Consider the following 26,048-nt stretch of genomic DNA (forward strand, 5'->3'; position numbering starts at 1 on the left):
TGATTGACCCATAGAGTTGAAGCAATTGATACATTTGCTCATCGGAATATTCTCAAGGAGGTTAAAGAAGCCATTGCTATTGCTCAAGAGAAGTACACTATACAAGCTAATGAGAAAAGGAAACATATGATTTTTGAATAAGGTGATTATCTTCTTTCGCGAATTGAGAAAAAGAGATTAAAGAGTGTTGAAAATTAGTCGGTCATCAAAATGGCTTCACGTTTCTATGGACCATTTAAAGTAGTTCAGAAAATCGATGATCTTGCACATAGGCTTGAATTCTGTGATCATCGAAAAATCCATAATGCCTTTCACATTAGCCTTTTGAAGCCATTCAAAGGACCTCTACCTACACATCCTATTTATGAAGAGACTCCATTGATTGTTGATAAAGAGGAAACACTTGAACCTCAATGCATTGTTGATCATCAGTAAATCACAATCCGAAAAGAAAATGTTTATGTCAAAGATTTGCTCAAGTTTAAGAACCAGCTGAGACATGATGTCCAATGGATGCTTGAGCAGTTCTTTCACGCTTTTCCAAACCTCATTAGTTCTTATAATTAAATAGTCAACTCAGGTCAGTTGCAATCCAAGCAAGAGAGATGTTATGAAAATTGTTTTTTTGATATTTCTTGCTATGGAGATTATTTTTCAAGTATGACTATGGCAAAGTATTCCATAGGAGTACACCGGATGTGGCGGGGGTCCTAGTGGATGCTTTGCGTCGTCTACTTGGGGACGCCTAACTAGCCTGTGATTTGTCATGCTAAATGGTCCGTATTGTGGGTGATTTCATGTTAATACTGATGTCGCTAGTGTTATTGGTGTTATGTTTGATTATTGTACTTTGAGCGCAATTATACTGGGATTAATTGATTCAGTGATTCGTTCACTTGATTTTAACAAGTAATGTAATTGGCGGTTTGAGTATAGGTGATGGAACTAGTGCTGAGGATACCGATTGAGGTGTCGCATGATGCATAGCATATGGCCATGGGCCAATTTTGTATTTGAGTGACTTGAGCAATATATGTGATAGAAGGCATAAACTATTTTTGAATAAAGCAAAGCCCAAAGTGGCTTTGTAAAAAGAACGGGACATGATCCATTTTGGATAAATTGAGCCCCAAGGAGGCTTTGTAAAAGGCATTCAATGTAATCCCTTACTTTTGGAAAAGGAGGGATAATTTTGGCTCCTTGAACTTTAATGAAATATTATAATACTCAGATGAGGAAGCGTGAGCCACTCATGGGGGGAGGGGGGGAGATTGTACCAAGTTGATTGTTGCTATCTCATTTTTTTGCCTTGGTTAATTCAGTTCTTTCAAATGGTGTTTTGAGAGCATTAAGAAAATATCCTTTTTGGTTTCAGTATGACCCACAAATTCATAAATTACCAAAACCATAGAAACCACATGGGGTCCAATCTGCCCCCTCTAGATGGTGGCTCTTGCTTCCTATCTGGAGTATTTATTATTGCATCAATTCCAAGAAGTAGCATCATCCAATTTCATGAGATCCAATTTCATGAAATTCAACCACAACTTTGCATAAACTATCAAAGAAGGTTCTCCTCTATGCTACTCCACTTTCGATCTTGGAGTTGACCTCACATCTTCTTGTGCTCCCTTTCCTCAACGCTAGTAAAGTTGTATAAAAACATTGGTGACGTAGCCTTCGAGCACAAAGTGTTTCTATAAGCTTTGTAGATGACAATTCATAGACAGAATATTTTGGTTGCTGCCTTCCACAAGTGTAGATACCAAGCCATCAAAGACTCTTAGGAAAAATATGCCAACAATAGATACCAAGCCATCAAAGGCTCTTAGGACAAATATGCTGTTTTTCCATGAGTTAATGCGTGTGAATGCTAGTAAAGGTTGTAGGAATAGAAGGAACAGAGGAGAACATGGCGTCAATATAGGTAGAAATGGCTGGAACCACGGTAGTATCAAAACTCACATAAGGAGCTTGCCTTAAGTAGCCTCAGTATACAAAACTCAGTATACAAATGAGGCTCTAAAGTTTTGTTTCCATTGTGATTCTTGTCTCTGTTAGTTTCTTGGATTTTAGCTGGAAACTTGTCTAAGTTAACTCAATCTCTTAATCAGTGTTCATTCATATGTGTCAGAGTCGTGCTTACTCGAAAGCGTGATTTTCAGGGAAATAACTTAATAAACTTGGGATTTTTAAAACTTTTTTAATACCACAACTTAAGAAAAAGAAGATAGGCTGGAACAGCACCAGGCAAGGTGGATGAAGAGTAGAAAGGCTTGGAGTTAGGCATGCGAGAGAGCAATCAATAGGAAAACCAGAAGGGTGGACAGGGCAGCGAAGGTAGAGGGCTAGGGCAGCACTTTCAGCAGCATAGCAACATGGAAGATCCCTGGCAGCAGGTTGGGATAAGGTGTCCAGCAAGAGAGAGGAGATGGCGGCAAACTGCAGTAGTAGCAGCTTGGAAATCTATGGCGGCAAGGTGGAAGCTGTTGCACAACATGAGGAAGAGGAGATGGCCTAGCTGTGGAGGATTCACTGAATGAATCTGTGTGGGTAGGCTAGGCCACTATTTTATAGGAGAGCTAGGGCTAAACATAGAGAAGCTTTTCTGAAAATAAGAAAACTAAAAGCAGAAAAGCTAAAAGTAGAAAAACTAAACTAGCTTTTTGGAAAAGCAAAAAGCAGAAAAGCTAAACCAGTTTTTTGGAAAAGCAAAAAGCAGAAAAGCCAAGCTAGCTTTTTATAAAAGCAAAAGGCAGAAAAGCTAAACTAGGTTAGAAAAGCAAAAAGCAGAAAAGCTAAACTAGCTTTTTAGAAAAGCATCAACTTTTAATAATTTAATATCAATAACTTTATGAATATGGTTATTATTGTTATTATTATTATTATTATTTTTTTAAAAAACCCTTCACCAAGGTTAATTAATCTAGAGGCCTAGGACTCAATCAACCCTAGAACCTAGACAACTTATATCGACTTTAGACAACTCAGGATTCTACCAAACTGAGACCATATTTTAGCTCTCAAAAGGCTCTTGAAACTAGATACTCAAGGACTGGGTTTTGAGATCGCTCCTAACTCACTAAGCTATGCGATCTAGATCTGTCCTCATTGACTAAGCATCATAGCAAGGCTCACCCCCAAGGCTGTTGAAGGTGTCAGGGAGGAATGGTCAGGTATGGAGAACCCTTGTGGATGTCCAAAGCGTCATTAGTCTCGTACGGCATGTTGGTAATTTAACACCAGGTGGAGGGTGATCCGGTAAGGTAGTCAATCGACTGGTAACGTCCCTAGTGTGAAGTGTACCCCATGGACTAGGTTCTAACATCGTGTCACTAAATGTGACTGATTGGATACTGAAGATCCATGGCCATGCTGAAGATGGCAGAGAACCATATTGAAGATGGTGCATCACACTGAAGGTGATTGGTCGCGCTGAAGGCAACAGATCGCACTGAAGGCAACAGATCGCACTGAAGGCGATAAGAGCCCTGAAGTCTGGAAAAAGGTCACACTTAAGGTGACAAACTCGTAAGCTGCAGAAGTATGTGCACATGGTAGCAGAAGATGGCCGGCCAGGATGTGAATCCTGCAATCAGAACTCACATAGAAGAATACACATGTGTGATTAGTAAATAAGAGATCTCAATAATGGAAAATTAAAAAATGTGGCCAGAAGAAAGAACCATGGTTACAATATGTCAACCATTGTGTTTTGACGCAAATTCTACAACAAAAAATTCAACATTTGAAGAACCCCTCGACAGCACTCGAAAGTTTCGGGAAAATTGTTTGCAACTTTTTTATTTGTAGCTGCTTTCTTATGCTGAATAACAAAGTGACAATTATGCTGTGAGTATCCTGTCATTTAACACCTGACTATAACACAGGTTTGCAGTGTTTCGAGGTGCTAACAAACAGAAGCACATTTTTAAAAAAGATCCACGTGCGTTGATTTGGGGTCAACCTCCAAAGACAATTGGTGGAAAGCTGCTTGTGTCAGGCTATTGGTAATTTTTATTGCATTTTTCGTGTTGAAATTGCCATGTTTACGTCACTAATAAGCCAGTGAATGTTGTACTTTTTTCTTTATACAAATAGGGACACAGTTTTGCTATGTGCTTTTAAGATGATCGGTTGTTGTTGTTGCAGTATGTACTCCTGCATATTTGTTTTCAATATGTTTTTTCTGCTTTTAAAATCTGATTAGCTACGGGTGATCTATTACACCAAGTTTCAACAGCTTAATCTTATCATGAAGAGCAGCACATGCTTTTTTTTTTCCCCAAAAAGAGAGCAGCACATGCTTTATGTTCATAGATCTGACAATTTCAGGAAGCTTTTAGATGGCAATTGGTTTTTAGAGAGAGACTGTTGGGGAACCAGTTTGGACTCGATTTGCAAATGAACTAGGACCTTTAGTTGCTCTCATGCACAAATCAATGTCATAATATTTGACTACAAACCTCTGCTGTTGACCCCATAGTGTCAATAGGCAGCTCGAGCTTGGAGAAGCAGGAGTGTCAAACTTGCTGAAGCTCCTCACTGGTCATAACTGAACTTAAAGTGCAAACTTATGCTGGTAGCTTGAGTGTCACAATACCTGAAGGAGATGTCGATTGGGGTTTTGTGAATAGGTTGAGAGTCTCAAATTGCAAATCACTTACTGGAGTGCTTTTAGGTTTTGTGAGAAAATCGAGCATGAGTAATGAACTGAAAAGGTGCACAATTGCTTGCTCGAAATGCATAGAAAGAAAAACATCAACTACAATAGATTGCAAATAGCTTGAACAAGGTCCCTTATCCAGGCTCTCTTTTATTTCCAAAATAGATATGCAAGACCTAAGAAAAACATCAACTACAAAAGATTTGCAATAGATTGAACAAGGTCCCTTATCCAGGCTCTCTTTTATTTCCAAAATAGAGATGCAAGACCTAAGAGTTGGTAAAGACTTCTCACACTCTTTACAGACTACCGAACCAACCTGCATGACGTATGAAAGAATTTGGGACTAGGTGACTGCAGTAAGTGGTTCCATGGCTATCAACAAGGCTCTTCCAAATGGGGCTGACAATAAGAGAGAATTCTCAAGAAAATTCCCAAATCATGGTTGTGTTGGTTTGTAAAACTGAGCTGCTGTCCATGGTGTGAGTTAGAGCTGCGTTGAAGTTATTAATTGATTGTGTACCCATCTTGGCAAAGAGAGATGTGGAGAGAGAGGAGCACTAAAGGAGGGAAAATGGGTGGATGTGAAAGAAAAGGCTTGTAGATTCACAATAGTGGGTAGTCTACCCATGACCCAGATCATTGCTGGGTTTATGGTCTTTTTCTCCTTGTTTGGTACAAGTTGTCATTTTACTTGTGTAACTTGAATTCGGCTCCTTGTTACTTCATACTTGGTTTCTCTATGTTGATTGGCATCTTCGATTCTTAATATTTCAAGAAGTATGCAACAAAATTAGGCTATAGGGGTGGCATGAAAGCTATATACTACTACTATGTGTCACGCTTCCAGGTGGCAATCTTGCCATATCTTATATGCCCTTAAAACTTCCTGACTGTTCTTCTTTTGTTTTAACCCAGATATCTTGTAGCTTCAGTTCTAGGGTTTCTTCATTAATTTCTACAAGATGAGACTAATTTATGACTATTCATCCTTTTGCTGGCTGCTTGGCTTGCCTCCACACCTTCCTGCTCACTCTCCCTCCACTCAGCCTCCCACCCTGTGTGCTCATTTCTCTTCACAGCTTCCTCACCTTTGCCCTCCCCCTTGCTCCATCATGCATGCCATTGTCTTCTGGTGCTGGTGGCTGGTTTCCCCTTCGTTCCCCCTTCTTTTCTTGCCCTTTTGCCTCTTTCTTCTTCCTTTTTCTCCTGCTCTCCACCCTCTCCAATGGATTTTTACCTTTTCAGAGGTCTTGGTAATTGTTTGCCTCCAACAGATTTGCTTTTCGTATGGTGACCTCGTGCAAAAAAACGCAGACACATCACGTTTTTTTCATAAATCGACACGTCATCTAATCATATTTGAACTCCCACCACCATCATAATTTGTTTCTCACCAAGGACAAGGCATGTTTTTCCAAGATATCTAGGATCGTGCAGTGATTGGGCACATTGTAGCCTCATAACTACAAGCTCGAGAGCTGCTATGGTACTAGAGGGTGGCCATAAGAAGGACATCGTTGGGAGTGTAATCTTCCTTCTATAGAGCTTACAAAGGCATGCCTCTCAACCAACAGCTCGCATTACAATGGAGATCCAACTAAACTTGATCTCTCCTCCATCGGACATGTCCCCAAGAGAGTCTACCCAGACAACTTCATGTTTCCAAGGCTCAATCTTGCAGAGCCAACTCCAGAGCTCCTTGGTGAAGATAGCATAGCCTCCTCTGGAGATCCATTCCCAACAGAGAGGTCCCTTCCCCACCCTTCACCTTGCTTCTTAGGTCCCTTGCAGTCCCTGCAAATCAACCTCTACTTCACAAACCCATCCCATAGTCCATCAACAACCAGTTAGCCCTTCTTCTCAAAAGCCCACAATAGGGGAGCCCTTAGTTCTCCATTCATCCTTTTCTCCCCTTCTACAAGAGCTTCTTTCTCCTTATGGTCAGCAATACTCCCAAAATTTTTGGCAATCGCATCCTTGGAAATACATGGATCCTCCACCACAGTACCTGCATCCCTTAGAGGTTTCCTTTTCTTGATCTTGGGAAAGGGGAATTTATAGGGGCAGTCGTTATTTGCTTCCAATGTTGAGGTGTTGACTTCATCCTTTTTGACTAAGTGTTGCTTGATTATGCAGCGATGCATCACCGCCAAGGATCTTCATCGCTCCAGCCCTGCCATCCTGCTAGCTCCCTCGAGGACTGGTGTTCAACCAAGTACTTCTAGGTAGCTACCATGTGGCATGTGGTCTCTTATTGGTGTTTCCATGCAGAGAGCATTAGATAGGTGAAGAGGTTGCTCATGAATTTCCTGTGGAGCAGAGGGATGGTACAGTGGACACCAGAGCCGTAATATCTTGGGATATTATCACTTTCTTACATCACAGAGTGGATTGGGGATTCTTGATCCAAAACATAAGAGTGGGGCACGGCACTCCTAGTTTAGCTTCTTGTCAGAGGTACCCTAAGGGACCAACCATGGAAAAAATTCTTGCTTCGTGGTATTCTTCATTGCACACCATGAGAAGCTGGGCAATGGTTAGGGAGTGTCAGCCCATGTCTTTGATGGTGAGGAGACTTGTCCAGATTTGGGATTATTTCTGCTCGATAGTAATCCAAGCAGCCCCACCACCAGGAAGGAGTTAGCCAGGTAACCGGTTTTTCCCAACCTTGTGGTGCGGTATCAAGGTGTCGGCCTTGGCAATGAGCAGGGATGCAAATTGGAACTATGGCGCTTTGAGGGGTCGGGTGGAGGTGAGAGCTCACAAAAGGGATTTATCACTCATAGATATGGACCGATTCTCCAGGTTGCTGGTACTAGACTCCAGATCATGAGAGCCATTCCATAGGCTTGGAAAGAGAATCTTATTGATCCTCATCCTCAGATTGAGTTCAGATGGTCTGGGTGTTTCAACAAGTATGGCACATGTTTAGGAGTGAGAGGAGGACCAACACTTTTCTCATGCTTTACCTACCTCAGATACCACTCACAGAATCACACTTACTCAACTGTTGGACATGAGGATTTACATTGGCAGATGTTCAGAGCTCTAAAATGCCTGGGAAGTGTTCAGTCAGTAGATCGATACCATACTACAGTTGCAGCTGAGCCCAGGTAGAGGCTATGGATATTTCAGGGGAGACCTCTTACTGAGATGGTCTGGGACCCAGGGGAGGAGACTTGGCTAGCTTCCACTGCTCCAGATTCTCCTGTTTTATTCTTTCAATATTCCATAAGGATTGGATATAGGATTCAACAAAGAGCCACCCATCATCTACAAATAGTTGCTCAGCACTGGCAAGCACAAAAGATTTCAGAGCATCATCTGTCGAGTTTTGGTCTCATTTTTTGGGAAACATTAAGGCCAAGAAAGTCTCATAGTTTCTTTGGCTTACTAGTCATATAGTATTCCGGTTGGTTCTTGGCTTCAGCAGTTGGGCGAGACTTCCTTATGTATGCAATGCCCACTGTGGAGGAATCTAGCAAGCATTGTTTGTGGAGTCGCCATATTGCCAGGGTGTTTTGGACAGGGCTCTTTACATTATTCTCAGGCATCACCTCCAAGTCCTTTCTCTATATGAGTCAGAGGCAAGTGACCTAGCCTTCTATATGCAATGGCGTTACAGATGTAGCCCTACATACCATGGAGCCTCAGGATTTGCTCTTACTTCCCATCCTGGCTCAGGTTTTAGTGCCTTCTCCACATATGGTGTTTGAGGTGTGCTCAATTCATTGGTGGACATGCATCCACTGCTGATATAGTGGGAGAGATGCATTGGGACCTCTGCAGCCGCTCGAGAGAGGTTGATAGCATTCATGAAGACTTGGGATTGTTCCTTGTTCTTTCATGTTACTCCACTTGGGATGATGTGGCACTATAGACGACCCCCATGTTTGTTTATGAGGCTAGGGATAGAGTTTTCACTCTCCCACCTCTTGTATAATATGTTCTGTATGGAATAAATTACTTTATATTGCTTAATAAAATGTGAGAATCCACGAAATGAAGTTGCAAGAATGAAAAGTGACGGTTGTCAACATGACAAAACTATAGGACTAGGGTTAGAACCCACACACCACTAAACTCAACCAATAACTGTGATTAGGTCCTCGGGAGGGAAACTAGGGTTAGAGTCCCACAAACTCAAAGTGGTAGTGCCATGTATATGATTTCTTTGCTTGTACTGCAACATCACATGCTATATGGCTGCCGGCACTGCATGCTCTCCATCCTCCATAGTATGTTTGGGCTGCTTGCCCACACATGCTGTTGTACATTGAGGATGCCTCTCCATACACTTGCTTGCAAACTGCCCCTACCTTACTATATCCTTTGTCTTCCTTACCTTACTCTCTACCCTCCTCTCTTGCAGCCTAGGCTCCATCTTCTATTGCAGCCAGTCCTCTTTCTTGCAAAAGCTCTCTTTTGCAGCTCGGTCTATCCTCTATTGTAGCCAATGCCTAGTTAGGACAGCTAGGATAGTCAATATAAGTCCTAGGTCCTAGGGGCACTATGTGTCCTACGTGGACTAGTGCATATTTAGAAGGTGTCCATTGGGCTTAGGGTGGTATTACGTCGTGGAGGTTCTAGTAGTGTCTTCGTGGATAGAATGGCTAAGGCTGGGTTTAGAATCCTAACATGCTGTAGTAGTTCGGTGCTTTTACTCGTAACACTGTGGAAGCTTGCGGTGAAAAAGGAGGAATTTGCATGACTAGAAACAGAAAGTACTTGAGCTATCTAATCGCCCCTTTCTTAAAGGGTATAGTAGCAACCTCCAAGAGAGGAATGAGGTTGCAAACACCACTTCAAATTAGTAAGGATGGGCGAAGTACTGGGTGAACCTCAGCCAAATGTCTGGATTAGTAAGACAAGGTATGAGGACTACAAAGGGGATTTTTCATTTGACAAGTGGTGGTAGCATGGTGTGGTGGGAGGGAAGTTGTCAAGGGTTCAAGGAGCTCTCATGGTTGGTTTGAAACTTGTTTCTAAACTTAGAAACAATAGGTACTTCAGAAGCGAAACCTCGTACTCGTTAGGTACTCCAGATCCAGGCAGGACGTGAGATTGCAGCAGCCACACAACATGGTGGAGATCAAAGGCTCTGCATCTATGCTACACACATGAGGTGGAGAGTAAGGAGCATGTCTTGATGCGATGCCTGTGATACTATGAGATCCGTGGGAGGTGAGTCGATTCATTGACTACCCCGACCAGCAGTGTGCTACACTCTTTGTACACGAGGTCACTTGACTCTGGTCCAGTCATCAGACATAGTACGCCACACAACCCAGACAGTAGGAGGTCACGGACTTCATCTCCACAAGAGAAGAAGTGAACGGGAGGCAATCCCGACTTTTAGACACATCATATTAGGAGGAGTTTGGATAACCTGCGAGCACCCGACCCATTGGGGCACCATCATATCAGCCTCTCGATGTCAGCAGCATCATGTCGCCCCGAAGTACGCTCTACAAAGAGAGGAGTCAAGTGGGCCAGCAGCAGATCTCTAAGGTATTCAAGAGACATCAAGACTCCCGGTAGTTGGGCCCACATACAGCTCAGATCACACACCTCAGACATGAAATGACAAGATTTACTTGACTTGTGGACACTGGACAGGCCATGAAATGACAAGATATACTCTTGACTTATGGAGAGCTCTCTCCCAGTCCATGTTATACACCTTGGGCTTTTGTGTACCAGTTTATCAGCTAGTTTTTTTGGAGGTGTGATAGAAACCTCTAGTCTCCCCATCGGGGTGTATTTCTCATGATGGATTTGGCTTATTGGTCTCATAGGTTTTTTTGGCCTTTCGCAGAAGTTAATAAATCTGTCTTTCTTTCTTTCTAGGTTTAGTTTTTTGGTTTAAAAAGCCTGCCCCAAAATCTTATGGACATCTATATGCCTCTTGTTTTTGGCAGCTTGTGTTCCTTGTGCCATCACTCAACTCCAGCCTGCTTGCCCAGCCCCACAGCTCTTCGTGCTTGCGGCTGCTTGCTTCAGTCCATACTTGGCATATTTGCAGCCCACTTGCCAAGACGATAGATAAGTGTAGAAACTGGTATTCCCAAGGCCATGGAGCTGTAGGTAGAATACTGGTTTTGTTTTGTGAGGTTGTGGATTGAGTGTTTCTCTCTGCCTCTGTTTTTAGGGTCTTTTTGTGGAGGTCTTGGGATGGAGATTGCTCTCCCACCTCTGCTGTTATTTGTACTTCGGATTGTGTCCTTTTGAATAGAGTATATTACTGTTTCGCTGCAAAAAAAAGAAGGTAATAATAATTCTGTGAGTATTTGGGTTTGTATCCCTCAATGCCTCTGTATTCAAAGTTTTCTATTTGAGATTCAAACCATAGGCGACCAATTTGTGCTGTGTATGCATAAAGGAGTCTTATTCCCCTCCATAAACAGGGAGGTAGATGCTGCAACAGCTAGACATGCCATGTCTTCGTACAGATCTAGGTAACAGTTTATAGTGAGTTAACATGCCAAGTTTGTTTATTGTAGGGGGATAGCAAGACACTGCAACTATTTGGGGGATATTATTGTGGCGTTTTCATTTAGTCTACCTTGTGGAGCAAGGTAATGTGCAGTTATGTAAGGTTCAAATTCCATTATGTTTATAAACTCGCAGAGCAATAAGTAGTATCTCACATGCACATTTACATTGATGTGGTGTACATGAACAGCTCCTTTGTGCCCTACTTTTATCCAGTGTATCTTCTCCTGCTCCTCCTTTGGCGCGAGAAAAGAGATGAGGCAAGGTGCAAAGAAAAGTACAAGGAGTTATGGGGACAGTATTGTAGTGCTGTGCCATGGAGAATCTTCCCTTACTTATATTGACAATAACCGAGGTCTGAGATGATGCAAGCGTGACAAGAACATTGAAAATGCCCATTTGAGGGTGGGTGTTAAATATTAACAATATTGGAAAAAAGTATGCAATTATGTTTCCTCATTCTTTTCATATCAGGTAAAGAGTACCTCTTTTTTCAAATGCTGTAAGGACACAAGCATTTCTTCGTAAACTCCTAAAAAACATGAGATGGAAGGAAATATAACATTGTTGCTAACCATTGTGAGTTTTTGATGGCAAATTAATCTATCTTGACTTGCAGAAAATGAAGAAATACAAGCCAAAAAGTACTTAAAGGTGGCAAAGAAATTATAGTCCACTGTGTTGTTATGCTTGGTGATGGTTAAGAGAAATAAATTCATTGTTATTTGATTTGAGAAAGAATGAACTTTGCAAGTTGACATTCATAATACTTTCCAATTGCTGCTTGTAATTCGTATGAAATATTTTAATTTTTTTCATACTAAATTTTCTTGTTTTTATTAAATTTTGGTCAAGCTCTTGTCCATTTCATTTATCCTCCTCTTTCTCTCTTTTTAAGACTACTCTTTCAAACGATGAATGGACCAAGATACAATTGTTAGCCTTACAAGAAAGACTCAGTTGGTGGGATTCTACACATCTAATCTAAATCTGGTTATAGATACAATTGTTAGCCTTACAAGAAAAACTCGGTTGGTGGGATTCATACCTAATCTAAATCTGGTTATTTCTTTCAAGATTGGTGATAATAGTTCTAAAGATTTGCATTAGCGTATGCGTGTCAACATTGCACTAGAATATCAACATTGGTTTATAGAAACAAAGAAAATAAATGGTGTGAAAAGTGACGTTTGCCTTTATGAGCATGACATTGTGGCATTTATAACATTTTAAAGAATGAAATGGTTAATGGAGAATATTTGGAGATGAAAGGAAATGAAATTGTCGGATAACATTCAATGAAAGATGTTTTAGTTTTAAAAAGACCATAAAACGTGAAAATGTCAAATGGAAAAATGTAAAGATGTATTGTTTACAAGTAAAGAATATAAACATTTAATGGACTTGTGTTGATGCTACCTTGTAACCAACTAGGAAGAAGATGCACATGTGATTGCCTCGGGTAGTCCCTATCATAACGCCCAAGGTTGGAATTGGGATCGCATAAAAAATGTTGTCTCCAGCGATGAGATACAATCCATTTTGGTCAAATGCCAATGTCATCCACGGATGAGAATTGCACCAATTGAGCTATGCATGAGAATGCATGATATCTTTTCGAGATGGTGCATTCAAAGAAACCGCATAGTGCTAATATTCCATTCTACTTTGGGAGATATGCAAATTTTGTGCTAGGCCATCTTGTCGACTTTGCTTCATGGGGTTGAATGTGTGAGCAGCTCAACAATACAGATAGGGAACCACCATTTCAAATCTTATAGCATCACAATCAATTTTGCAATAAATGATAGAAATATTTACTAGTGTGGCATTATAAAAATCACAATGCAAAATGAAAAGGCGAACAACCCCACGACCTATAGAGGTCCTTTTGACAATCAAGGAACCAAATAGTCTTGATAGTCCATAGTGACACCTATCTCTAGAAAGACTAGAAGCCCGCAAACCCTTCAAGAGATTGACTATGAGATGTCATTGAGACTCGATAGCTTGTGGCAATAGTCCATCATCGTAGGTGGACTCTATTAGTTTAGTATTATAGAGTGAGACGTGTCTTGTGATGCACTAGATCCACCTCTCCCACCTTCCCATTAGCATATGATCCCTCCTTCCTTGAATCCTTCCTCAGATACTATCTACACAAAAGGAGAGAGAACTAAGGCCCAACAATAAAAAAAGTACCAAAGATGGTGAAAGACAACTAAACTTGATGAATTGGTTACCATTCACTTTTGACAAAACTGACAAGAATATAATTGAGATGAATTCTAAAGAAGAAAATGGTGTAAGGGAGGAATCTCTCTCTACATTCCACTTGCAAAAGTGTTAGAATGTGCAATCATGAGTGCATAAATGTATAGAAAGGGAGTGGGCTATTAGTTCACTCCCACGAGTGCACTTATGCACTTCCAAGAAGTGAGCAATACCATAGGGGGTCACTCTTCATAATTCCCATATGGAACATGTGAGCAAGCATGTATTAAAAGTACCCCTATTCTTGCATTTTGTAGACTTTCTCATGTAATTGATTGACCCCCTCTTTCATGGATACATTTTTCAATCTTAAAATTTAGACAACCCTCCATAATAACTCACACTAAGTTGCTATTTTCTAAATCCCCTCATTTGTGTAAATGGCATTAAGTCTCTCTATTAAAACAAGGGAGCACATGTGTGCTCGACGGTGCTACCATTTTAGCTTTTATGGAGTAGATCGATAGTTGATGGAGAGAGAGAGAGAGAGAGAGGAGGGTTGTCTTACTTTGCGCGCATGTGTGTGTGTGAGAGAGAGAGAGAGCGAGAGCCCAACAATAGAAAGAGGTAATGAGTGTTCAAAATTGATTGGAAGGATGGGATGGGTGTTGAAAAGTGATTGGGATGACACTTTTTTAAAAAGTGTTAGTAGAGGGTTGTCGTTCAAGCACCCCTAAAATTGCCTCATTGTGCACTAACGTGCTATGTTAATTGTTTATGAGTGACCTCTTGAGAGAAATTCACAGAGACTATGATGCACATGAGGCTAGCTATTCGTTGACATATACTTGGAGGATGACAAGAATAGAGATGAGCTTTAAGCTTAAAAGTCCCAATCATCTTTGGCAAAGTTGGCCATATCAATGGCCTCAACAACTCTATGCTCCTTATTTTCTTCACTCTCCTCTTGGTGTAGTAGTCCTTGTTGAAGTGTCCCAACTTGCCACAAAATTGACACTTCAGGTTATCTTTCCTTGAAAAGGGTATGATTCAGTCAATGATGGAACTTTTCAAATTTACTCACACACACATTTTTCTCCCAAAAAAAAAAAATACACGCACACACACACACACACACACACACATCTCCCTGAATCTAACCACCACATTATCCAATTTACTTGCTTCCCCAATTGTCCCCCCCCCCCCGCCCCCCCGCACACACACACGTACACACACTTCCCATGAATGCACACTCTTGAACCCACACAAATTTCACTAGGATTTTTTTCCCCCTCATACACTTCCTTACTAATTTTCCTACGCTCTTTGGTCCCCTGTCTAACTAATTTTCCTACATAACCATCCCCCTAGTTAACTAATTCCCCTTGTCTTATTTACAACCACTACTCTATACCTAGGTAATTTAGTCCTTTAGTCCCACCCACCTTTTAATTATAAAACCCTTATCTTACCCGATGATTATCTCTTAAATGTCCTCTTAGTGAGGTAAGATTCATCATGATATAATGGTACCCTTATCATTGATTAATCTTCTTGAGACATGCCACAATCCCTTGTCACAAGGGTAAATTTGGCCTTAATTCTCTATGTATAGAATGAATTGCCATCAAAGTTTTCTACCTTTACTAAAGTGGCCATGATGGGAAGGCCTGCGTTCTCAAGGCAATGTCGAATGCCTTACAATAAGAATGCTTAAGAAAGCACCATCACTATACAAGCAAAATTTATTACTTAAAAACTCTAAAAAACTACAAGCTTTGGCATAATAATAACAAAGAGGCTTGTTTGGCTTGGTCTTCATCTTTTTGGCTTTAAGATAGTGTTTGAGTACTCACACATGGACGGCATTGATTAGAATAGGTCTTACTACTTCATAGTGCTCTTGCATTCACTCTTAATACATCAAATTGACCAATAAATTCAAATTTAAATAATCGAAGGAAAGACATGAGCACATGGAATTCTAAACTGAGAAATTTCATACCATGATTTTGAGAAGAAAGGGAACTCATATCTTAAAAATTATTCAACAAGGTGGACTTAATATCCATTTGGACAATTATAATATTGAAAACAAGAACTGCAACAACACATAATTTTTTTTCAATGCACATATGAACTGTGGACAATATCAAGACTAGCATAACACCTTTTGCATCATCAACACTCCACTCCCTATTTAGATTCTTGCAAGTGTTTGGATGTATGAGAAACTCACATGATATTCAATCTTGCTAGTATGTTGACTAGGAGCACCTCTTGTAGATCTTCTAACTCACAAGTGTAGCCCATGCCTCCTCTTACAATGGAGCTATTTGATTAATGTGGCCTCTCTGCCACCTAATTGGCATTATCCCAACCATGAATTATATTTTCTTTGCCAAATCCATCATGGATTGTGCTCTCAAGATAAAAAAGTATTGTCTTCACCTAGGCTAACAACTCTTGAGGTGGCTATTAAGATACGCTACTCATAATTATGATTTGCTACAACAGCTTTACAAATTGGAATTTTTAGTTGCTACTATGATCTTTTCATGAGTTCATAGTTGGAAGTCTTGTACACATGCATTCTTTACAACTTGAATCTTTAGCGAGTAGGGCAATGAGCCACCTTGCATATTCTTTGTTACACAATAAGCTTTGAAACGTGAGGATTGTGATGTTGAATTTCCTTAAGTAGCTACCACATTGCTTGTTGATGTTGGGACCATTTATAGCTCTACAAGTCTCTTGATCTTTGTACTCTTATGATAGTAATGTCGTATTACATAAAGTATACGAGTTGCACATTACGGCTCCACATTGATACTAGATGGAATAATGGAAGTGTGTGCATCCTCTTTGAAAGTATTAATTTGTGAGAAAGTCACATGATATGCAACCTTGAGAGTATGTTGGCTAGGAGCACTCTTCGTAGATCTTCTAGTTCACCAAGTATAGCTTATGCCTCCTCTTACAATAGAGCTACTACTTGCTCAATGTGACCTCTCCCAAATTGATTAGTGCTATGCCAACCTTGACTTTCTATTGACTTTACTGAACAATTTGTGCTCTCAAGCTAGAAAATTGCCATTGTCACCTAGGGTAATCAGCCCTTGGAGTAGTGCATAAGAAATATGCTTCTCAAGTAGGTCATACATCATGATTTGCTACAGCCACCCGACAAAATGGCCTCCTTTATTGGTACTATGAGCTTTTCGTAAATTTTCAAGTGCAAGTCTTGTGCATACATATTCTTCTCAATTCAAAGATTTATCTTGAGCTCCTACATGACCACGTTGCTAATGAGTTATTTTGAATATTCTTTATGATACAACGATCTCTCAAACATGAAGATTGTCACCTTGATAGCCATCACATTGCCTAATCTCTATGGGTCTACAAGTATCTTCACCTTGATATTGTTGTCATAGTGATGCCTTATTACTTACATAATCAAAGTTGCACATTAAGGCCTTAGATAAGACTTACAAGCCCACAACACTACTTACTCCCACTTGACTGAATGTTCAAGATTTGCTTCTCGCCATTTTGTAGCTTAAAATCTACTTCAACTACTGTAAAATCATAACATGCATCATTTCCACAACTTCATGTGCCTTGAGTTGAGGCTTTCTTAAGAGCTATACCTCATGCTCTTAACTCATTCTATGAGAATTTGTGGCCCTTAATTGACTCCCTATTATCTCACAATGCCTATCTCCAAAACACCTATAGTCTCTATCTTGAGCTCTTGCTTCACATTATGAAAAATTTTGGCCCTTAAACAACTCTCTCTAGCCTCAAAGTACCTATCTCCAAAAATCTACATGCTTTAGGGAGTTAGAGAAAAGCTCAAGAAGAGGTGTTGGAGAGTACAGCAATTTTGATGCCTTTTAAGGATGAGGGAGGAGGACCTATACAAAAAGAAGGTACAAGATCAAACAAAAAAATATGCCCTACACAGTACATCTATGAAGTAAAAAACATATATATCAAATCATAGATGGAAGGGGTTGCTCCACTATCCACTCTATGCCAATCCTATATCATTCCTATGAAGTGCATCTGTAATTATCCAAAGACCCTTATAACAAATCATCTACCGGCACATAAACTTATAGAATTAATCTCAATTAATATTCACTATTGCAAAAAGAAACTCAAATTGCTAATCCATAATGCCAAACCCACTAGATTGGCATTTTTTGGCCATCTAGGTTTGTTTCTCCATTGCTTTTTCATGTTTTGTACTTGACTGATATCCAAATCGATTATTTATAGGGTTGGTAGCTACCCATTAGCATAGGCATACAAAATCCATGATACCACTATTTTGGTTTTGATGGTTCATTAGTTATTCAAAAATTTGACCCCTTTGCCTGTGTCCTTACACAACTTCATTTTCTTAACAATCCCCCTTCTTTTAGTGACATTTGGAGTTGAGCCTTATTCTTTTACTATTTTTGTCTATATTTAGATTCCATGCCTTCTTTGGCTTTGCCATATATTGTTATTCTGATACTCTTATCATTGTAGTGAATTCATATCTAGTCCTAACCACTCATTGGACATCAAAAATTGCTCTATAGTTTGGTCTTCTATTACACACTCAATCATTTGGATGTTGTAGCTATCTAGGATGTAAGAAACAAACAAGTTTCCAAGATAAGATTGGATCAGGATACTAAAAGAGGTTACAGGAGGCATATGCTCTAAGCATAGTAGTAGCAATATCTAGATGATAATGGAAGAAATAATTACAATGACTATGCAGTGAGAAGCAAATTTAGCAACATTCTCTCATACATTTATCAACACAAAATCCCAAATTAATGCACTTCATTTGATTCATTTTTGTTGTTGTTCAAGTTTGTTTCATAGGCAATTCGCCAGCTTTTACTAATGCTTTCAATTTTTTATGCACAATATTGTATCATGAATCATGTGGGAGCCATGGAGCCAGCTTGCGAGTGGATATTACAAATTGAATAGTCCTAGAAATACTATGTAGCTTGCTTATACCTTATTAGTAGGCAATATGCTAGCCTTATGTAGGGTTGTATAGTATGCGACATGGATTTAGCATGTTGGTGGATGTTGCACATTGTATTTCACTTGTTCATGTCATTTTCTTCATTTTTGGGTGTTGTTTGTACTTGATCAATAGGCAAATAGCTAACCTTGTGTTTTCAATTTATTTTGCACAATATTGTATGTGGAATGATGTTAAAGCTAGGATCCACCTTGCTAATGTGTATTTAACATAGCAATGGCTTGGATATGTAATGATTTCTTGATCAATTAGTTGCTTGTACTTGATCAATAGGCAACCAACAATTAACCTTATGCTTTCAATTTATTATGCACAATATTGTATGTGGAATGATGTCAGAGCTAGGATCCACCTTGCTAATGGGCACTACACATAGTAATGGCTTGGATATATAATGATTTCCTAATCAACTAGTTGCTCACGTCCCACTATATGACACAAAGCGGGTCCTTAACATCAGTGCCTTTTTCTGGTTCTTATTTTACTAAATAGCTAGCTAGCTTACACTTGTACTCTGAAGTCACGATGCACAACATTGTATGCTAGAATGATGTTGGAGCTAGCTTGCAGATATACAACATTGTTCCATCTAATTGGTTAGCTCATGTCATATGATAGGTTATGACTCATGAGGTATGTCATTTGCTTCATTGTCTTTATTCATTCAAAGCACAACTAGCTATATTGCACTAAATTTGATTCTAAAAATATTATTTAATCTAAAAATTTGAAAGAATATATTTCAATACTTTGTAGAGGACCATGGGATGATGAGCCATGTCCTTAGTAACAAGTATACATAGGCAACTTGTGTCAAATTCCTTTTGAGTAAAAGAGGTGGATGTATTTCATATGAGAGTTGGAGAAAGTGCAAGAGAGACTAAGAGATGGTTGTAAAGTGGCCAATATCTAGAACAAGAGCGGTGCAAGATTGTTATTATTGGCATGAGAATGAGGCACATATCATCACTATTCAACACTATTGCTTATGGAAATTTTTCAATAGAGTAGTTAGTTGTATAATCACTATTTAAGATACTTGCTTTGAAGTAAAGCCTAATCATAATGTGAGAGGCTAGTTTATTATCACTAATGCGTGTGCTAGCATAGGTGTGGACATGCTCCATACATTAATTGAGTAGTGGGCTTACAAGACAAATAAAGCTTTTCGGAGAATAGCATCACATTCCTAGGTTAATCAAATCCTTAGCTCTCTTAGATTTTCGATGAGCTTGAAATTGATCTTCCCAATGTTTGTGCCATCATTCTAGGATCTCTCATTAATATTATGAAAACAAAGAGAACAATCATCAAAATGAGCTGCCATCCATTTTGAACATTGCAGCCAATGAAAACATCAAGGTTGATGTCCAATGTAGCTGCAATTATCAATACATTTTTATAGCAAAAATTTGTTTCATTGTCATGAAGCTTCTGATGTTGGAGGCAAAAAAATCTCCAACTTTGAGCTGAGCATCACGGGTAATGGTGTGCTCAAAGGTGCTGCCCATGCCCCCCCCCCAACCCTTCCTCACCTCCCACCAACTCCCCAATCTTGGCCATAGAGTGAGGGCACCATAGGTTTCAATCCCTATGGATGGCTCCCCATCACCTATGGTTGTTTTTTTGTGTGTTTTGGGTTGGATATACATCTTTGGTTACTAGAGTGAGTGCTCCAACCCACCCCCTACAACCCTTGGAATGATTGTACATCTTCGTCAAATTGCTACATCTTTGTCTCGCAACTTGACGATGGGTTCCTCCATGGCGATCTACAAAAAGGGATGGCAATCTTGATCCATGGGGACCTACTCTTAGGCAAGTTTACAAGTGTCCATGGACATCACCACAGATGCATTATCAACCAATTGAAATGAACCATGCCTTTCACAAGTGAATGGACAAGAAACTCGTTATTGCAAGGTGGCATGTGACTAGCAGACGAGCAAAGCCAAATTTTTGTTCGGCACTAAACCCTTGCCCAACAATGTGTTTGGAGACTCGAAGCCAATGGGAGTGCAGGAACTTGGGATCCTCAAGGCCCTAGCATCAACTAAAGGTAGAGTAGGCATTTGCCTTTTGTGAATGCATCGCAAACACTCAAATTTTCATTGGACATCTTTGCCCCGATTTCAACCATTTGATGGAAGGTTGTGAAACTCTCCCATACACTAAGGGCACCACATGCTCTCCCTTCATGGGGATATGAGTTTACATGACTTGCTTGCAAACTCTTACTCTAATACATGATGTGTGTGTTTTTGTGTGCATGTATACACATATGTATATGTGTTGTGTACACATATGCATATATGTATGTGTGGTAGTCAAAAGAATTTGTGGTAGTTCATGAGTTTAAAGTCCCAAGAGTCCAGGGTGGTAATCCAAGAGGTGGTGATAGTCAAAGAGTCCAACGGTGGCACGTGGCATAGTCCAAGAGCCTATGGTAGCCCAAAGTTCAAGGGTGGTAGTCCAAGAGCCCATGGTAGTTTAATTGTCCAAGTGTGGTAGTCCAAGAGTAAGAGCCTACGGTAGTCTAAGAGTCCAAGTGTGGTAGTCCAAAGGTGTGTAGTAGTTCATGAGTCTATAAAAGTCCAAGAGTCTAAGGGTGGTAATCCAAGAGCTAGTAATAGTCCAAGAATCCAAGGGTGGCACTTGATAGCATATCCTGAGCTCTTCTCTTCCAAGGTGCCACTTGTCAAAAACCTATCCTTGCCCTTGTTTTGGCTCTCCTAATGGTCTATGGAAAGATGCAGATTTCGTTCATGTTGGAAGACTAGCTCAAAAGTTCATGCTGAGTTTCTTAATGTCGATTAGTGTTGGTTTGAATGTAAGCTAGTAGCAATTTAGTTGACACTAAGGATTAAGTTTCTAGCCTTATATGAGGGGTGGTGAATTATTTTGTCTTTTAGCTTGTATGGCATCACCTTTATCAAAAGCATATGATTATTCAAATGAGGGTCTCCACTCACGTCCCAATGGTCCATCACCTCTCCTCTCCTCTCTTTTCACTCATCTACCTTTCTCCATATTTATTCATCTTCACTTGTTTTTTTCTCTTTCCCTTTCCTTCCAATTTACACCTTTCCTTCCCTTTTACAAGTTATTAGAAATTTTATTGTAATATTTATGGCAGGCAGCCTAGAGGAAAGTTTTCCTTTTTTGAACCCTCATCAAGCCACATGTCATAATTTTAGACGTTGATCTTATAAGATTTTGCTTTATTTTGCAATACCATTTGGTGATTTTCAATCCCTTTTTTACAATAACTTTTCATGATTTTCATATACTTTACCTCTAGCCCAAGTCTCTCTCCCACACAATTGTTTTGTGATCGATACAATTTGATGCAATGGCAGCTTGGTGTAGTCTACCATCAATCAATGTGTGATAGGAATTTATTTGGATAACTGGGAGAATCTAGTTCTTTTTAACAGCCGCAACTAGTCCATATGGGAAAGCTATCACTATCCATCTAATATGCTTGTCTAGTAGCAGATACTCTTACTAGGTATGAAGCTTGTCAATCAAAAATTAAATGAGGATGGGAGCGAGCGCCCCTATAGATTGGCCATTGAAGCAAGCTTGCCAAACTCGAAATGTTACTAGGTCCTTGGTTGCTATGGCTTTGGTTGCTACGTCAAGAACGATGGTTTCTCTATGACATACTTGCAATGATATGTTCTCATTTGTTGTGGATGGAGGCGTTGTGCTAGACATGACCAGATATTTAGGTAATGTGCTTGCATCTAGCAAGGCTCTAGAGATCTACAAGATCAACTATTCTACATGTTCAAAGTTTTGGGTTTGACGAGTCTGACACCCTGAATCTACTATTATGATGGAGGATGGTTACTATGGTATGATCTTCTAGCTAATGAAAATGTCATGTGGATCATTCGAAATTTGTTCAACTAATGCATCATGCCACACCAGGTAAATGAAAAATTTTATTAGTTAAAGAAATGGGCAGGAAAAATAGCAAGGCCATGCAAACCAACGCTCAAGAAAGCCACAACATAAGTGTCCCTAAAGAGAGGAATGCTTGAAGAGAAGTGCCGGAGACACAATGGATGTTGAAAGGTAATTAGTATCAAAACAGTGATCGCCAAAGAGAGGTAATTAGATGTGAGCGATGCTAGGGCTCCAATCAAATGTTGTTTACATTAAAGGTGGCACAATGCTTATGTGAAGAATCAAACAATTTTGAAGCGATTGAGAATTTCAAAGATCAAAAGGGAATTGAAACAAAGTGTGATGGTATGGTGAGTATAAGAACGTCTCAGTTCTCAGAGGACTCTAGTTCTAGTATAGGAAGCGATGAAAATGAATGAATGCATGCATGCCAAGGATTGTGAAATATAGGGAGTGATCAATGAATGCATTAATGCCAAGGATGAACAAGGGAAGTGATGATAAGTGGAATTTTGTGACCGTTTCTTAGAGCGTTGTGCTACTGAAAAGGCATTTAAAGAGTTATAAACTCTCAGTCTAGTCTTCTACCCTAGTCTAAAGGCCGCCTATCCAACCTAGTTATCAAAGCTACTTTACATTTTCTCTAAATGGGGACGTAGTGATTGCCTTGTTAAGGCAAGGCTGAAGTGGTTTGCTCTTTTTTGTTTTATTTTAAGCAATGTATTCAAATTGAAAGTGCCAACATTGTCTGGGGTGACCAAGACATAGCCAAGGGTGTTCAGGAGCATACGCCTGACCTAATTTAGGGTAGTACATAGATAAGATAGATAGACAGATAGCAAAATAGATAGATGGATGTAGAGCATTAGGGATTGGAGTTTGAGTGAGTGCCATGGTAGCTCGACAAGAACAACAACAAGATCAACAACAACAACAACAACAACAACAACAACAACAACAAGTGAGGCGTTTCTTGTCACCCATCAGGGCAATTTCCTGCAAAATGAAGCGTGTAAAGCCCTTGCAAGGGTATGGGTGTGATGTTTTGACCTTTCGATGGAAAGGAGACTTTGTACATTTTCCTTTTCTTTTAATATACTTTTCTATATCCCGGGAACAAGAGGCCAAAAATGGTAGTAGAAGAAGAGATAGATGGATGAAGGTTGGGATACACTCGAGTTTGAGTGAGTGAGCGCCATGGCAGCTCCTCCTCCTCAACAAGAACAACAACAAGAGCAAGAGCAACAGCTACGGCCTCTTACGCAGCTCATCTTTGGCGAGCTCGAGAGTGTAGTGCTTCACTCTCATTCCGCCATCTCCACCATCTCCCAGGAGCTTCTTCGATCTAGCTCCGCTCGAATTTTCCTCCATGGCGTTGGGCGTGAGGGCCTCATCATGAAAGGCCTCGCCATGCGCCTCTTCCACCTCGGCCTCGCCTCCCACTGCGTCGCTGACATGACCACCCCCGCCATCTCCCCCCGCGACCTCCTCTTCATCAGTGCCGGCCCCGGTGGCTTCTCCACCATCGATGCCCTGGCGTCCGTTGCCAAATCTGCGGGAGCTCGCGTCCTCCTCGTCACGGCTCAGCCGCATGGCTCTGCATCCCAATTCGCCGATGCCGTGGCCCTTGTGCCGGCTCAGACCATGGCCGATGATAATGCTCAACAGCAACAGACCGGTTATCCTGGAACTGGGTCGGTTTTGCCTATGGGGAGCCTTTATGAGGGAGTGCTTTTTGTGCTGTTCGAGATTGTAATTCTGAAACTGCGAGAGGCTCTTGGAGGAACTGCCGACAGCATGCGGGCTCGTCATACCAATCTTGAATAAGGCGGGTGGGAGCTATTTGCAGGAGTGTCTGGTCCCTGATAAGCTTTCAGCTTACATCAAGTTCAGGGTTGGGAGCATAGGTTCTCATGGCAACTTACAGAAATAGCGAGGTACAGAAATATACTTGTTAAGCATGAACTCTGTAAAGTTTATACTGTGTTTGAGCATCGATTGAACATAATGAAGGTTTTTGAAACAAGGATGGAATAATGTTTTTACCTCCAAGTAGGAAATAGAGGATTTGGTTTCTGTAAGACTTTTCGGACTCTTGTTATAATAGTATTTATTTGCGTAGTCATGTGGGGCTGAGAATGGAGCAAACTTCAAAGTTTTTCGCAATAAGCGTTGTTGCCAGAGTATGTTGGTAGTGCAATTCTGGCCTTTTAGTTTGCCTTCCAATAGGGGGAGGGTGAAAGGAAAGGTGAAGAGACGCTCTATGGAAATCTTTCATGTGCTAAACTTTAGAAGCCTCTCCTTGAATGTCTCCATTGCAAGAGGATGTTTTTTTTCATTGCAAGGAATACCTTGCAATTTTTGTTATTTTTCACCTTGTGTGTGTCACTTCCATGCAATTTCCTAAACCATTCTTACACTTGGGAAGTAGAATACATTTGGACACTAATGTACACCAAATGGATGCATACACACGTCAATACATCTTTTATAGGTTGCATGTGCTTCTATTGCTGGAGAGTGTGGATGGTTGATGAAAAAATCTTTATGGGGCCATACTCCTTGATGTTTGAGCTTGAGTATGTTAGTGTGGATTGAAAATTAAGCTATTGGACTTACTATGTAAAGAAAGCCCAGCCAACCAATAAGAGGGAAGAGAGAGGGTGAGAGAGAGAGAGAGAGAGAGAGAGAGAGAGAGAGATCCGGGTGATGGCAGCATGTTAAACTGGGGTAAGCAATATGCATCCCTAAAGGAAAGCAAGTAACGGGAGGTTTGGTAGGTTATGAGCTAGAATTACCTCCAAGTTTAGAAATTGCAATGTATTTCATGTCTTTCTTCGTGAGAGGAACATTTGGACCAAATGTGCTAGTTTCAAACGAGTTGCACCTATAGACGATGATGGAAATGCTCAATATATACTTGTGAAAATCATGGACTTTAGAGATCGTATCTTAAGGCAGTAAAACTGTTACTGAGCCCAAAGTTAAGTGGTAGTGCTTGTAATGCCACTCACAACGCTCTTGAAAAGGCAAAAGAAACAAGAGTCCTTACCGCCTAGACATGGTAATCTCAATTGGGATCCCACAAATATCCTTCCAAATGTGTACACACCAATCTACACCAGTCCACTCAGAACTCCAAGCACAATTAGGACACTCGTTTAGTACTTATTGTATAATTGTCCAAATTAGGCACTACTAGCCTTTTTAGGCCACATAAGCTAAATTCACTTATGTGTATGTGTAACTTATTGGTGTGCTTATAATGTCCTAGCCAAGGCATCCTATAGGAATAATGTCACCTCACATTGCTCTTGTTGTAACAATGCAGCGAGAGTCGACACCGAGTATCCTTGTAATGACATAGGAGAATGGAATAGTTGCTCTTATTCCAAAAGGGCATCTCATGGTAGGAGACACACTATATCCAAAAGAGCATCTCATGGTAGGAGACACACTATATCGTATGTTTGTGTATCGGGTCTTGAAATGGGTAAGTGTCTATGAAAGTTGTTTAATTTTAAAAAAACTCCATGCTAGCTAATGAGATTAAAGAAAGAACAACATGTGTAATGTGCAATACAATTAAAATGGCCAACCAATACTTTTGAGGGGTGAAATACACTGTCATCATAGCTCCATCATAAATACTTTACAAGCACCCACGAGGGGCCCATTGAAAGTACATTATTG

At 40.3% G+C, this 26,048-nt stretch overlaps 2 protein-coding genes across 2 annotated transcripts in view; both read left to right on the top strand.

The window, feature by feature from the left end:
• The window catches only part of FK (Ergosterol biosynthesis ERG4/ERG24 family), a 110,259-nt gene extending 98,447 nt beyond the window's left edge, over window positions 1-11,812 (top strand). The window contains exons 11-13 of the mRNA XM_087387090.1: window positions 3,891-4,010; window positions 11,173-11,247; window positions 11,355-11,812. Coding sequence (XP_087243216.1) covers window positions 3,891-4,010; window positions 11,173-11,247; window positions 11,355-11,508 — 349 coding nt within the window. The 3' untranslated portion in view covers window positions 11,509-11,812. The remainder of the gene's footprint in view (window positions 1-3,890; window positions 4,011-11,172; window positions 11,248-11,354) is intronic.
• Window positions 11,813-23,481: 11,669 nt separating this feature from the next.
• On the top strand, window positions 23,482-24,460 carry LOC147892491 (Sugar isomerase (SIS) family protein). The gene has a single exon (XM_087387425.1). The coding sequence runs from the start codon at window positions 23,553-23,555 to the stop codon at window positions 24,180-24,182; it is 630 nt and encodes a 209-aa protein (XP_087243551.1). The 5' UTR covers window positions 23,482-23,552; the 3' UTR covers window positions 24,183-24,460.
• The last annotated feature ends 1,588 nt before the right edge of the window (window positions 24,461-26,048 follow it).

This window comes from Dipteris shenzhenensis, chromosome 16 (assembly GCF_047967505.1).
Source record: "Dipteris shenzhenensis isolate YYH24624 ecotype China chromosome 16, Dip_SZ_1.0, whole genome shotgun sequence".
NCBI lineage: Eukaryota > Viridiplantae > Streptophyta > Polypodiopsida > Gleicheniales > Dipteridaceae > Dipteris > Dipteris shenzhenensis.